This window comes from Aphidius gifuensis, linkage group LG1 (assembly GCF_014905175.1).
Source record: "Aphidius gifuensis isolate YNYX2018 linkage group LG1, ASM1490517v1, whole genome shotgun sequence".
NCBI lineage: Eukaryota > Metazoa > Arthropoda > Insecta > Hymenoptera > Braconidae > Aphidius > Aphidius gifuensis.
In genome coordinates, this window is record NC_057788.1 from 30,470,964 (window position 1) to 30,486,155 (window position 15,192).

The following is a 15,192-nucleotide window of genomic DNA, read 5'->3' on the forward strand; positions in this document are numbered from 1 at the left end:
ATTATTATGTACAGAAAAAAAGTTTAAAACTTTCTATATTCTATGGTCATTTTATTATTTATTTCGTATTTCAATTTTTCGAGGGATTGCATAAACTCCCACGTTTTTTTTCTTGGACATTTAAAGTTTCCATTGTCGAATGATATTATAGAATAAAAATCCACCCTCATTCTCAGTATAATATTTATTTTTGTATACAGACAAAAAAAAAAAATTGATACATAAAATAAACTTTTATTCATCATGACTTGGTCTGATAAAGAACAGGTATATTTCTGTATATTGTGTTTATTTTTTTTTCATATTACTTTTTGATTCGTGTAATATTTTCTTGTTATTATGATTATTATTTTGATAGAAAATTTTTAAAAAAGTAAGTGATGTAATTCCACGTGTTAAATGGCAATTAAAACTCGCTGGAATTTGGCCATTTGAAAAAACATTATCGAGTAATATTAAATTTATAATAATCGTATTATTTCATGCAACTCATTTAATACTGGCATATGGAGATTTAATTATGGTATTTAGTAATATTGAAAAAGCGGTTGAAAATTTCAGTTCAACTGGCATACAAACAATTTCATTTTTCCGAATAATAACATTAAAATTAAATAAAAAATTACATAATTTAATTGCTACAACAATTGATGATATAAGTGAAAATAATTACAAAGATTATCATGAAAAAAGATTATTTATAAAATATCATAATTTTTCATATAAATATTTAAAAATTGGTTCATGGTTTGCAAGTGGATCCACTTTTTGTTGGTATATCAAAGAAATTCCTGGATACATTATTTTACGTAATTAATTTTTAATAATTAAAAAATAATTCAATTAAATTTCATTTACAAAAAAAAAAATAAAAACATAATTTCAGGATTAAATAATGAAACAGCAATTTTACCTCCACCATTTCGTATTCTTATACTATTTGACACAACACCAATTAATAGAATATTAATTGTATATTTATGTGAAATACCAATTATGTTTTTCAGTCATTCACTTATTTTGACAACAATAGTTTATAGTTCAATTGTCTCAAATATTTGTACTCAATTGAGTTTACTTAGTAACAGAATGAAAATTAATTTATCTGATAAAAATGAATCCAAATTAACATTAAAAAGAGAACATTTTTTTAAAAGACATATTGATAAACATTGTCAATTATTATCGTAAGTATTTTTTTTTTTTTTTCTATATATAAATAAAATTTATGATAATTCATTGATGAAAAAAAATTATTTTTAATTTATAATTTTAAGTTTTTATAATAATATAATATTTTATAAATATTGTATGTATTCAATGATTTTCAATAGAATGGTACAAGAAACAAATAATGTTTATGACATTCAACTTTTTTTTGAGCTTGCGGTTTTAACTATTTTACTGGCTTTGCTAATTCACTCGGAATCTGAGGTGAAATATATATTTATTTAATAATTTATTCAATAAAAATATTGAATTTGATAAATAGATATATATTATATTTATTATAGTAAACTATTTTGGTTATTATATTATTTGAAAAATTTTTAATTAGAATATCAATAAAGCTGATTATACTGGTGTATTTTTTATTGGAACTTTTATATTTGTATTGTTAATGCTTATATTTATAACGTGTTATCTCGGACAGTGTCTTCATGATGAAGTATGTAATTTGTATAATTAACTAATAATAATATTTATACAAGTATATGACTATTGGAATTTATTGTAATAAAATTTTTAATATTTATATACACAGGTTGATAATCTTAGAAATACATATTATTATTGTTTATCATATGAATTAACAATTCAAGATAAAAAAAAATTATTAATTTGCATGGCTATTGTTGATAAACCACTTCATATTACAGCAGGAGGATTTTATATTTATTCTTTAAATTCTTTTCTTATGGTAAGTTAATAATGATTATATTAAAAAACATTTTAAAATGAATAATTAATAAATTTTTAGATTATTAAATCATCGATGGCTTATGTTTCAATGTTACGACAAATGAATTGATTGTTTTCAATTGAAAATTATCACAAATTGTTATTGAAAATGGTTATAAAAAAAAAAAACAATGTCATGTTTTTTTTTTCCATTTCCATAAATTTATTATTGATAGGAATGTAAAGATCAACGTTGAAAATATTGAATATATATAAATTTTTTTTTTCTTCACAACTGTATTTTTTTAAAAACTGACAGTTTTTTTTTTTTTTTTTTTGTTTTATCGAGTCAAAAGAAACCGCTTTTATAGGACAGAAGGAAAACTCATCCCCACACTATTTGAAATGTTGAAATTTTCGATGTATGGTAAGTTCAAAAATGTCATTGTATATTAATTCTTTTAAATGATGGACAATGATTTAAGACATAACTTCGATAATCAAGTATACACTGTTATTGAAATAATTTTGATAGAATGCACATAAATAATTAAATTTATATTTTATAGACTTTAAAAGAATTTCAAGTTTTTTATTTTTATTCGAAAAAAAAAAAAAAAAAAAAAAAACCAACTTTATAAGACAAGTGTTACTACTACAAGATAATATGTTCAACTAAAAAAAAGCTCATCCCCTCTTTGATCGCCAGTACAATGTATGGAAAGCATGCACATGTCATAATCAATTTTGTATTATCATGTATAGAAAAAAAGTTTAAAACTTTTATATATGCTATTATCTTCTACGGTCATTTTATTATTTATTTTGTATTTTAATTTTTCGAGGGATTGCATAAACTCCCACGTTTTTTTTTCTTAGAAATTTAAAGTTTTTTATTGTCGAATGATATTATAAAATAAATATCCACCCTCATTCTCAGTATAATATTTATTTTCATATACAGAAAAAAAAAAAAAAAAATTGATATATGAAATAAACTTTTATTTATCATGACTTGGTCTGATAAAGAACAGGTATATATCTGTACGTTGTTTTTATTTTTTTTTTATATTACTTTTTGATTCGTGTAATATTTTTCTATTATTATTATCTATTAGAAATCTTTTGAAAAAGTAAGTCTTGTAATTTCACGTGTTGAATGGCAATTAAAAGTTGCTGGAAGTTGGCCATTTGAAAAAACATTATGGAGTAATATTAAATTTATAATAATCGTATTATTTTATGTTACTCATTTAATACTGGCATATGGAGATTTAATTATGGTATTTAGTAATATTGAAAAAGCTGTTGAAAATTTCAGTTCAACTGGCATACAAACAATTATATTTTTTCGTATAATAACATTAAAATTAAATGAAAAATTACATAATTTAATTGCTGCAACAATTGAAGATATAAGTGAAAATAATTACAAAGATTATCATGAAAAAAGATTATTTATAAAATATCATATTTTTTCTTATAAATATTTTATGATTGGATCATGGTTTGCAAGTGGATCAGCAGTTTGTTGGTACATTAAAGAAATTCCTGGATACATTATTTTACGTAATTAAATTTGATATTTAAAAAATATATTAATTACATTACATTTAAATACAATTAATTAAAAAAAAAATAATTTCAGGGTTCACTAATGAAACAGCAGTTTTACCACCACCATTCCGTATATTTATACCATTTGACGTAACATCAATTAATAGAATTTTAATTGTTTATATATGTGAAACACCAGTTATAGCTCTAAGTCATTTAATTATTTTGACATCAATACTTTATAGTTTAATTGTCTCAAATATTTGTGCTCAATTGAGTTTACTTAGTCACAGAATGAAAATTAATTTATCAGATAAAAATGAATATAACTTAACATTAAAAAGAGAACTTTTTTTCAAAAGACATGTTGATAAACATTGCCAATTATTATCGTAAGTATTTTTTTTTTTTAATTTATAAATATAATTTTAAGTTTTTATTTGTATATTTTATATATTGTATGTAATAGAATGGTACGAGAAACAAATAATGTTTATGATATTCAACTTTTTTTTGAGCTTGCGGTGTTGACTATTTTACTGGCTTTACTAATTCATTCGGAATCTGAGGTAAAGTATATATTTATTTAATAATTTATTCAATGAAAATATTTGAGTTGATAAATATATTTTATATTTAATATAGTAAACTATTTTTGTTATTATATTTTATAAAAAATTTTTAATTAGAATATCGATAAAGCCGATTATACTGGTGTATTTTTTAATGGAACTTATATATTTGCATTGTTAATGGTTATATTTATAACGTGTTATCTCGGGCAGTGTCTTCATGATGAAGTATGTAATTTGTATAATTAACTAATAATAATATTTATACAAGTATATGACTATTGGAATTTATTGTAATAAAATTTTTAATATTTATATACACAGGTTGATAATCTTAGAAATACATATTATTATTGTTTATCATATGAATTAACAATTCAAGATAAAAAAAAATTATTAATTTGCATGGCTATTGTTGATAAACCACTTCATATTACAGCAGGAGGATTTTATATTTATTCTTTAAATTCTTTTCTTATGGTAAGTTATAATAATGATTATATTAAAAAACATTTTGAAACAAATATTCAATAAATTTTTAGATTATTAAATCATCGATGGCTTATGTTTCAATGTTACGACAAATGAATTGATTGTTTTCAATTGAAAATTATCACAGATTGTAATTCAAAATGGTTATGAAAAATAGATAACAATGTCACATTTTTTTTTTCTTTTTCCATAAATTTATTATTAATAGAAATGTAAAGATCAACGTTGAAAATATTAAATATATAAATTTTTTTTTTTCTACAACTGTATTTTTTTAAAAACTGACAGTTTTTTTTTTTTTTTGTTTTATCGAGTCAAAAGAAACCGCTTTTATAGGACAGATATTACTACAACGGGAAAAAATGTTTAACTGAAGGAAAACTCATCCCCACACTATTTAAAGTTTTGAAATTTTCGATGTATGGTAAGTTCAAAAATGTCATTGTATTAATTCTTTTAATGATGGGCAATGATTTAAGACATAACTTCGATAATCAAGTATACACTGTTGAAATAATTTTAATAGAATGCACATAGATAATTAAATTTATATTTTATAGACTTTAAAAGAATTTCAAGTTTTTTATTTTTATTCTAAAAAAAAAAAAAAAAAAACCAACTTTATAAGACAGATATTACTACAACGAGGAGATACGTTCAACTGAAGGAAAACTCATCCCCTCCGTGATTGCCGTCAAGGGGAGGTCACAGTAGTTCACCCTCTTCTTCAGAAAATTTTTTATTTACATGCACATGTCGTCAACTTTGTATTATTATTTACAAAAAAAAAGTTTCAAACTTTCATACTATTATCTTCATTGTATATTCTATGGCAATTTTCTTTTTTTTTGTGTTTTTCTTACACGCATGGCATAAACTCCCACGTTTTTTTTTTTTGCATTGAATATATTTTCTACAAATAACTTTTCTTTTTTTTTTTCCCTTACGCAATAAACTTTGTCAATTTTATGTACAGAATAAAAAAAAAAAGAAAAAGGTGCATGAATTCTCACAATATGTATTTGCTATGAATAATCGATTATTTTTTTTTTCATTTCTCAGAAATTTAAGCTTTTATCGTTTATTGAAATTATTTTTTTTTCCTTACGCAATAATCTTTGTCAATTTTATGTTCAAACAAAGAAAAAAAAGAAATTGATAAAAACTTTTATTCATAATGTCTCTGTCAGAAAAAGAGCAGGTACATTTTTCTATAGTATTTTTATTTTATTACTTTATTTCTTATGATCTTATACAAAAGTTAAATAAAATAATACCAAATAAAATAAATCATAATAATTGTAATATTTTTTTGTTATTATTATTATTATCACTACAGAAAAATTTTGAAAAAGCACAGAGTGTTGTTCATCGTGCAAAATGGTGTATGGATATTTTTGGAATATGGCCTTTCGAAAGAACAACTTGGAAAGATATTAAATTTACAATGTTAGCCATATTTTTTATAACTCATATGGCATTAGCATTTTTAGATCTAAAAATAGTGTTTGGTGATATGGCATTAACAATTGCAAATTATTATGAAACTAGTGTTATATCAGTCTACCTGATAAGAATGTTTTCATTACGGATTGATAAAAGATTACAAAATTTATTAACAGCAACATTTGAAGATGTTGATATGAAAAATTACAAAAACGCTGATGAAAAAAGAGTATTTATAAAATATCATCTTTTTTTATATAAATATTTAATTATTGGACAATGCATTACATATAGCTCAGCTACTTATTGGCATTTTCAACAAATTCCATCTTATATTGCTTCACGTATGTATTTATTTATAAAATTAATTTTATCCTTTAATAACAGTTTAGGTGTTTAATGTTTATTTTTCTTTTATATTTTTCATCAAGGGTTTACCAATGAATCAGTAATTTTATCACCACCATATTGTATATATGTACCTTTTGACACAACACCACTCAACAGAATAATATTCGTTTACATTATTGAATTACCAATTATTTATTTATGCAATACATATGTCATAACAACAGCCCTTCATGGATTAATTGTTTTAAATGTTTGCACTCAATTGAGATTACTTGGAAATAGAATGAAAATATATTTTTCATGTAAAAATGAAAATAAAACAATAACAGAAGATAATTTTTTTAAAAAACATGTTGATAAACATTGTCAATTAATATCGTGTGTATTATTTAATTAAATTAATTTTTTAAATCATAAATAATATTTTTAATACATTTTAAATGATGTTATAATACAGAATTGTTCGAGAAATGGATCGTCTGTATTATGGTCCATTATTTTATGAGTTATTGCAATTTACTATTTTATTGGCTTTGAATAATTACATTCTTATAATAGTAAGTAAACTTATTTGATAAAATTGTAAAGCTATATTTTCGTTAACGTTCAATTAAATGCCGTCATAAATCATAATATAGATTCATTCTAATGATATCAATTTTTTGCTTTTAAAAAAAGTTACTTAATACTGGCGATATCATCGGCCTAATTTCTCTGGGATTTTCTTGTAGTTTTGTGTTGATGTGCATATTTATTCCCTGTCATTTGGGTGAATGTTTGATCACTGAGGTATGAATATACTACTATATGATAGTAAAAAGTTAAAATTGAAATTTTTATAGTAATAATAAATTTTGCTACACAGGTTGATAATCTTAGAGAAACGTATTATCAGTGTTTGTCATATACCATGTCAATTGATGATAAAAAAAAATTATTAATTTGCATGATAATAGCCGACAGACCACTTCATATTACAGCCGGAAGATTTTATATATATGCTTTGAATTCATTTCTTATGGTAGGTTTTGTAAAAACGAAATCCAAGTATGTACTTACACTTTTAAATATATAAAATTTGTATTTAATATTGCTTTTGATGTCTATATTTTAGATTATAAAATCATCAATGGCATATGTTTCTATACTTCGCCAAATGGAATAACATGTTATATATTATATTACTATTATAAAAATTAAATACATCGAATGTATAATTCTTTCAAACGATGAGCTATATGTAAATTTTATTTACGACATAACTTCGGTAATCAAGTACGCTCTTATTGAAATGATTTCAATAAAACGCACATAAATAATTAAATTTTTATTCCGTAGATTTTAAAATAGTGTAGATTTTTTTTTTTTTAATGTCACTTAGCCAATAGAAAAATAATAATACATTTCTGTTCAAAATTAAATGAATAATAAAAAGTCACTTTTTTTTTATCCACTGTATTTTATTTAAATTAATAAATCAAGTATATTTAAAAAAAATATACAATTCAATAATTGATAAAACTAAAATTAATTTAATATTATAGCTTGTTAAAAATTTTTTTAAAAATAATATTTAATTTATGTTTAAGTATTTTCTGGAAGCTCTAAAAAAAAACCAGCTTTATGAGACAAGTGTTACTACTACAAGAAGATATGTTCAACTAAAAAAAAGCTCATCCCCTCTTTAATCGCAAGTACAATGTATGGAAAGCATGCACATGTCATAATCAATTTTGTATTATTATGTACAGAAAAAAAGTTTAAAACTTTTATATATGCTATTATCTTCTACGGTCATTTTATTATTTATTTTGTATTTTAATTTTTCGAGGGATTGCATAAACTCCCACGTTTTTTTTTCTTAGAAATTTAAAGTTTTTATTGTCGAATGATATTATAAAATAAATATCCACCCTCATTCTCAGTATAATATTTATTTTCATATACAGAAAAAAAAAAAAAAAATTGATATATGAAATAAACTTTTATTTATCATGACTTGGTCTGATAAAGAACAGGTATATATCTGTACGTTGTTTTTATTTTTTTTTTATATTACTTTTTGATTCGTGTAATATATTTTTATCATTATTAATTATTAGAAAACTTTTAAAAAAGTAAGTCTTGTAATTTCACGTGTTGAATGGCAATTAAAAGTCGCTGGAAGTTGGCCATTTGAAAAAACATTATTGAGTAATATTAAATTTACAATAATAGTATTATTTTATGTAACTCATTTAATGCTGGCATATGGAGATTTAATTATGGTATTTAGTAATATTGAAAAAGCAGTTGAAAATTTCAGTTCAACTGGCATACAAACACTTATATTTTTTCGTATAATAACATTAAAATTAAATGAAAAATTACATAATTTATTTGCTGCAACAATTGAAGATATAAGTGAAAATAATTACAAAGATTATCATGAAAAAAGATTATTTATAAAATATCATATTTTTTCTTATAAATATTTTATGATTGGTACATGGTTTGCAAGTGGATCAGCATTTTGTTGGTATATCAAAGAAATTCCTGGATACATTATTTTACGTAATTAAATTTGATAATTAAAAAATATATTAATTAAATTCTATTTAAATACATTTAATTTAAAAAAAAATAATTTCAGGGTTCAATAATGAAACAGCAATTTTACCACCACCATTCCGTATATTTATACCATTTGATGTAACATCAATTAATAGAATTTTAATTGTTTATATATGTGAAACACCAGTTATAGTTCTAAGTCATTTAATTATTTTGACATCAATAATTTATAGTTTAATTGTCTCAAATATTTGTGCTCAATTGAGTTTACTTAGTCACAGAATGAAAATTAATTTATCTGATAAAAATGAATATAACTTAACATTAAAAAGAGAACTTTTTTTTAAAAGACATGTTGATAAACATTGCCAATTATTATCGTAAGTATTTTTTTTTTTTTTAATTTATATAAATATAATTTAAGATGAAAAAAAAAATTTTTTTTAATTTATGATTTTAAGTTTTTATTATAATATAATATTAGATATTTGTATATTTTATATATTGTATTAAATAGAATGGTACAAGAAACAAATAATGTTTATGATATTCAACTTTTTTTTGAGCTTGCGGTTTTAACTATTTTACTGGCTTTGCTAATTCATTCGGAATCTGAGGTAAAATATATATTTATTTAATAATTTATTCAATAAAAATATTGAATTTGATAAATAAATATATTTTATATTTATTTTAATAATTTATTATAGTATTATAGTAATAAACTATTTTTGTTATTATATTTTTTTGAAAATTCTTAATTAGAGTATCAATAAAGCTGATTATACTGGTGTATTTTTTATTGGAACTTTTATATGTGTATTGTTGATGATTATATTTATAACGTGTTATCTGGGAGAGTGCCTTCATGATGAGGTATATTATTTATTTATATAAGTGTTGTGGCATTTATTGTAATAAAATATTAATAATTATATATATATGTATACAGGTTAATAATCTTAGAAATACATATTGGTATTGTTTATCATATAAATTAACAATTCAAGATAGAAAAAATATATTAATTTGCATGGCTATTGTTGATAAACCACTTCACGTTACAGCAGGCGGATTTTATATTTATTCTTTGAATTCATTTCTGATGGTACCTTTTAAAAAAAATTTTAAATAATTTGCAATTACGTAAAATTTGTGTTTAATATTTCTTTTGATATCCATATTTCAGATTATAAAATCATCAATGGCTTATGTTTCAATGTTACGACAAATGAATTGATTATTTTTAATAAAAAATTATCACGAATTGTAATTCAAAATGGTTATAAAAAATAGATAACAATGTCACATTTTTTTTTTTTTTTCATATATTTATTACGTTAAAAATATTAAATATAAATTTTTTTTTTTTCTCACAACTGTAATTTTTTATAAATCTTTATTTATATTATATAAATAATTTATTAATAATCAAGAGACTCGGTAGAGTCTCGCCTCAATTTTTAAAAAGCGAGACTCTTTACCGGGTATAAGTATTTTAAGTCAGTGGTCCGTGACGTCGTCGTTTTTAATTTATCAAATGTCGTTCTAATTATTTGTTAAAAAAAAAAAATAAAAACAGTTTCATTATATATATCGATGCCTCTCTTTCCAATGAGCCTACTCTCGATTTTTTCCAACAAATAATAAAAAAGATATAAGAGTCAGTAAAAGCCAGGTATTAAATCTTACTAAAAAATAAATTTTCAAGCTGAAATGTCTAATTTCTTCGGATACGTTGCGCATACCCCGCGCCTATCCCTACTCCTGAATTTTTTTTTACATGCATATTTGTGTTTGTATGCAGCCGCATGTATTAGTTATTTATCATTGATGGTATAGCAGAATTTGTTTCTTTTTCCTTTTATATTTAAAGCGTACATATATAGTATACATACACGTTTAAATTTTTATATTCCAGAAAATTAGTATTCGATTATTATTTATTATGGTATTCACGGTCAATTTAAAGTAGACGAATTACAAATATAATTTATTATTAATTTAATCAAAATAAGTGAAATAAAAACAAAACATAAATTTACAATTAATGTCGCTAAAAAGCCTCAATTTTTAAATACCTGTCTATTTATCATACCTTTAATAATCAAAAGACGTGAAATATGTCAAAAATTTTGAAGTATAAAGTTGAATAATTTGCTGGATAAAAACTAAAAAAAAATTAGGCGCTTTTTCGATACATGGTATAATAATAATATAATAATAAAAACTGCAGCGCCTAATTTTTTTTTTAGTTTTTTTTTATCCAGCAAATTATTCAACTTTATACTTCAAAATTTTGACATTTTTTTGGATATTTCACGTCTTTTGATTATTAAAGGTATGATAAATAGACAGGTATTTAAAAATTGAGGCTTTTTAGCGACATTAATTGTAAATTTATGTTTTGTTTTTATTAAATTTTATTTTAAATTTTTAAATTAAATAATTTATATTCTTGGATTGTTATTATTTTTATATTTCACTTGGTTATTTTTTCATATAATCTAAATGATAATTTTCTGTTTTACTTTAACTTTATTTTCTGACAGTTTTTTTTTTTGTTTTATCGAGTCAAAAGAAACCACTTTTATAGGACAGATATTACTACAACGACCAAATATGTTTAACTGCAGAAAAGCTCCTCCCCTCCGTGATTGCCGTCAGGGGGAGGTCACAGTAGTTCACCCTCTTCTTGAGAAAATTTTTTATTTACATGCACATGTCGACAAACTTTGTATTATTATTTACAAAAAAAAAGTTTCAAACTTTCATACTATTATCTTCATTGAATATTCTATGGCAATTTTCTTTTTTTTTGTGTTTTTCTTACACGCATGGCATAAACTCTCACGTTTTTTTTTTTTGCATTGAATATATTTTCTACAAATAACTTTTATTCCTTACACAGTAGTCTTTGTCAATTTATGTACAAAAAACGAAATAAAATACAAATTGATAAAAACTTTTATTCATAATGTCTCTGTCAGAAAAAGAGCAGGTATATTTCTCTACGGTATTTTAATTTTATTACTTAATTTCTTATGATCTTATGATACAGGAGTTAAATAAAATAATACCAAATAAAATAAATCATAATAATTGTAATATTTTTTCGTTATTATTATTATTATCACTACAGAAAAATTTTGTAAAAGCACAGAGTGTTGTTCGTCGTGTTAAATGGATTATGGATATTTTTGGGGTATGGCCTTTTGAAAGAACGAGCTGGAAAGATATTAAATTCACGATATTAGCCATATTGACGTTAATTCATACGGTATTAGGATTTGTAGATCTAATTAAAGTGGTTGGTAATATTCAATTAACAGTTGAAAATTTTTATGAAAATGGTCTTATATCAATCATTTTGATAAGAATGCTAATATTAAGAATTAATAAAAATTTACATAAATTATTAACTATAACACTTGAAGATGTTGACATGAAAAATTATAAAAGCGCTGATGAAAAAAGAGTATTTACAAAAAGAAATCTTTTTTTATATAATCATGTAATTATTTCACAACTCTCTACATTAAGTACAATTATCTGTTGGCATTTCAAAAATGTTTTTGTTTATATTTTTTCACGTATGTATTTATTGACTAAATAGTTTTTTATATTTTAATAATAGTTTAATTAATTAGTATTAATTTTGTTTTTATAATTTACATTGATTATGGAAAAATCAATAAACAATTTATAAGGATTTACGAATGAAACAGTAAATTTATCACCACCATATCGTATACATGTACCTTTTGACACAACACCACTCAACAGAATTATATTTATTTATATTATTGAATTACCAATAATTTATGTATGTTGTTCATATGCTGTATTCTTAACAATTCATGGCATAATTGTTTTAAATGTTTGCACTCAATTTAAATTACTTGGAAATAGAATGAAAATATATTTTTCATGTAAAAGTGAAAATAAAACAATAACAGAAGATAATTTTTTTAAAAAACATGTTGATAAACATTGCCAACTAATATCGTGTGTATTATAATTTATTTAATTTATTATTCATTTCATTGATAATATATTTTTAATACATTTTAATGATTTTATAATAGAATTGTTAACAATATGGAAAGTGTTTATTTCTATCAATTGGTTTTGGAGCTATTACAATTTACTATTTTATTGGCATTAGCTATTTACATGTTTTTTATGGTAAACAAGAAAAAAAATTAAAATTATTTTGATGAATATTAGTTGAATATATAAGATAATAAATAAATAATTAATTTAAATTTAAATTTATAATAATAATAATCTTAAATTTTGAAAAAGTTCCTCAATAACGGTGATGTCATTGGAATGATTTCTCTTGGATTATACTGTGCTTCTCTTTTAATGTTTATATTAATTCCCTGTTATCTGGGCCAATGTCTAATCAATGAGGTAGGTACAAATAATGAAATAAATTGTGTATTTTACAATATAACAAATTATGCTTTACTGGAGTTTTTAATATAAAAAAAAAAAATATTTTTTTACACAGGTTGATGATCTTCGAGAAACATATTATGAGTGTTTGTCATATAGCATGTCAATTGATGATAAAAAAAATTTATTAATTTGCATGATAACAGCTGATAAACCACTTCATATTACAGCCGGGGGATTATATATATATACTTTGAATTCATTTCTTATGGTACCTTTTAAAAAAAAAATTCAAATAATTTTTAAATATATAAATTTTGTGTTTAATATTTCTTTTGAGATTTAATTTTAGATTATAAAATCATCAATGGCATATGTTTCTATACTTCGACAAGTGGATTAGCAGTTTATATATCATGATACTATTATAAATAATATCGAATGTATATAATTCTTTTAAATGATGGGCTCTATTTTGATGACGTTACTTCAATAATCAATTATACACTGTTATTAAAATGATTCTAATAAACTGCACATGAATAATTAAATTTTTATTTTATAATTTATAGATTTTAAAAGAATTTCAGATTTTTGTTCTTTATTGTCACAGTGAAGAGAAAACTAATACGTAATAAATTTATGTTCAAAATTAAATGTTTAATTAAAAGTCACCTTTATGATATTCACTGGTCTTTATTTTCATTAATAAATGAAATATATTAAAAAAATATACAATTTAATAATTTATAAAACTAATAATAATTTAATATATTATGGCTTGTTAAATATTTTTTAAAATAATATTTAGTTCATGTTAAAGTAGTTTCTGAGAGCTCTAAAAAAAAAAACAGCTTTATGAGACAAGTGTTTCTACTACAAGAAGATATGCTTAACTAATAAAAAAAAGCTCATCCCCTCTTTGATCGCCGGTCATCGAGTCACAATGCTATGGAAAGCATGCACATGTCATCATCAATTTCGTATTATTATGTACTAGTCCGTGAGCTGATGGCAAAAAAACTAGACTCAACCGTATACGAAAAGAACTTGTCAAATGGTAGTCCCTGGGACCTAGAACACGTTGCACATACCCTCAAGCAGTTTTTTGGTCGCCCGTCCACAGGTAAGCCAGGTAAAAAATCGATTATTCAGACTCCTCATAATTACATAATTTTTTGTTTGAATACTATTAATTTTATTAATAAAATAATGTTTATGATATTTAACTTTTTTTTGAGCTTGCGGTTTTAACTATTTTACTGGCTTTGCTAATTCATTCGGAATCTGAGGTAAAATATATATTTATTTAATAATTTATTCAATAAAAATATTGAATTTGATAAATAAATATATTTTATATTTATTTTAATAATTTATTATAGTATTATAGTAATAAACTATTTTTGTTATTATATTTTTTTGAAAATTCTTAATTAGAGTATCAATAAAGCTGATTATACTGGTGTATTTTTTATTGGAACTTTTATATGTGTATTGTTGATGATTATATTTATAACGTGTTATCTGGGAGAGTGCCTTCATGATGAGGTATATTATTTATTTATATAAGTGTTGTGGCATTTATTGTAATAAAATATTAATAATTATATATATATGTATACAGGTTAATAATCTTAGAAATACATATTGGTATTGTTTATCATATAAATTAACAATTCAAGATAGAAAAAATATATTAATTTGCATGGCTATTGTTGATAAACCACTTCACGTTACAGCAGGCGGATTTTATATTTATTCTTTGAATTCATTTCTGATGGTACCTTTTAAAAAAAATTTTAAATAATTTGCAATTACGTAAAATTTGTGTTTAATATTTCTTTTGATATCCATATTTCAGATTATAAAATCATCAATGGCTTATGTTTCAATGTTACGACAAATGAATTGA

At 22.2% G+C, this 15,192-nt stretch overlaps 1 protein-coding gene across 1 annotated transcript; it reads left to right on the forward strand.

Moving 5' to 3' along the window:
* Positions 1–8,797: 8,797 nt before the first annotated feature.
* On the forward strand, positions 8,798–15,192 carry LOC122847583. The gene is made up of 6 exons (XM_044145381.1): positions 8,798–8,873; positions 8,953–9,253; positions 12,962–13,061; positions 13,182–13,292; positions 13,393–13,548; positions 15,142–15,192. The coding sequence occupies exons 1-6, from the start codon at positions 8,798–8,800 to the stop codon at positions 15,190–15,192; spliced, it is 795 nt and encodes a 264-aa protein (XP_044001316.1).

Excerpts from the sequence above, each read along its gene's own strand:
- LOC122847583 (XM_044145381.1), top strand. The coding sequence starts at position 8,798 with ATGATTGGTACATGGTTTGCAAGTGGATCAGCATTTTGTTGGTATATC. Across the intron at positions 9,254-12,961 it reads AAACATTGCCAATTATTATC|AATTGTTAACAATATGGAAA; the intron begins GTAAGTATTTTT and ends ATTTTATAATAG. Across the intron at positions 13,062-13,181 it reads CTATTTACATGTTTTTTATG|TTCCTCAATAACGGTGATGT; the intron begins GTAAACAAGAAA and ends ATTTTGAAAAAG.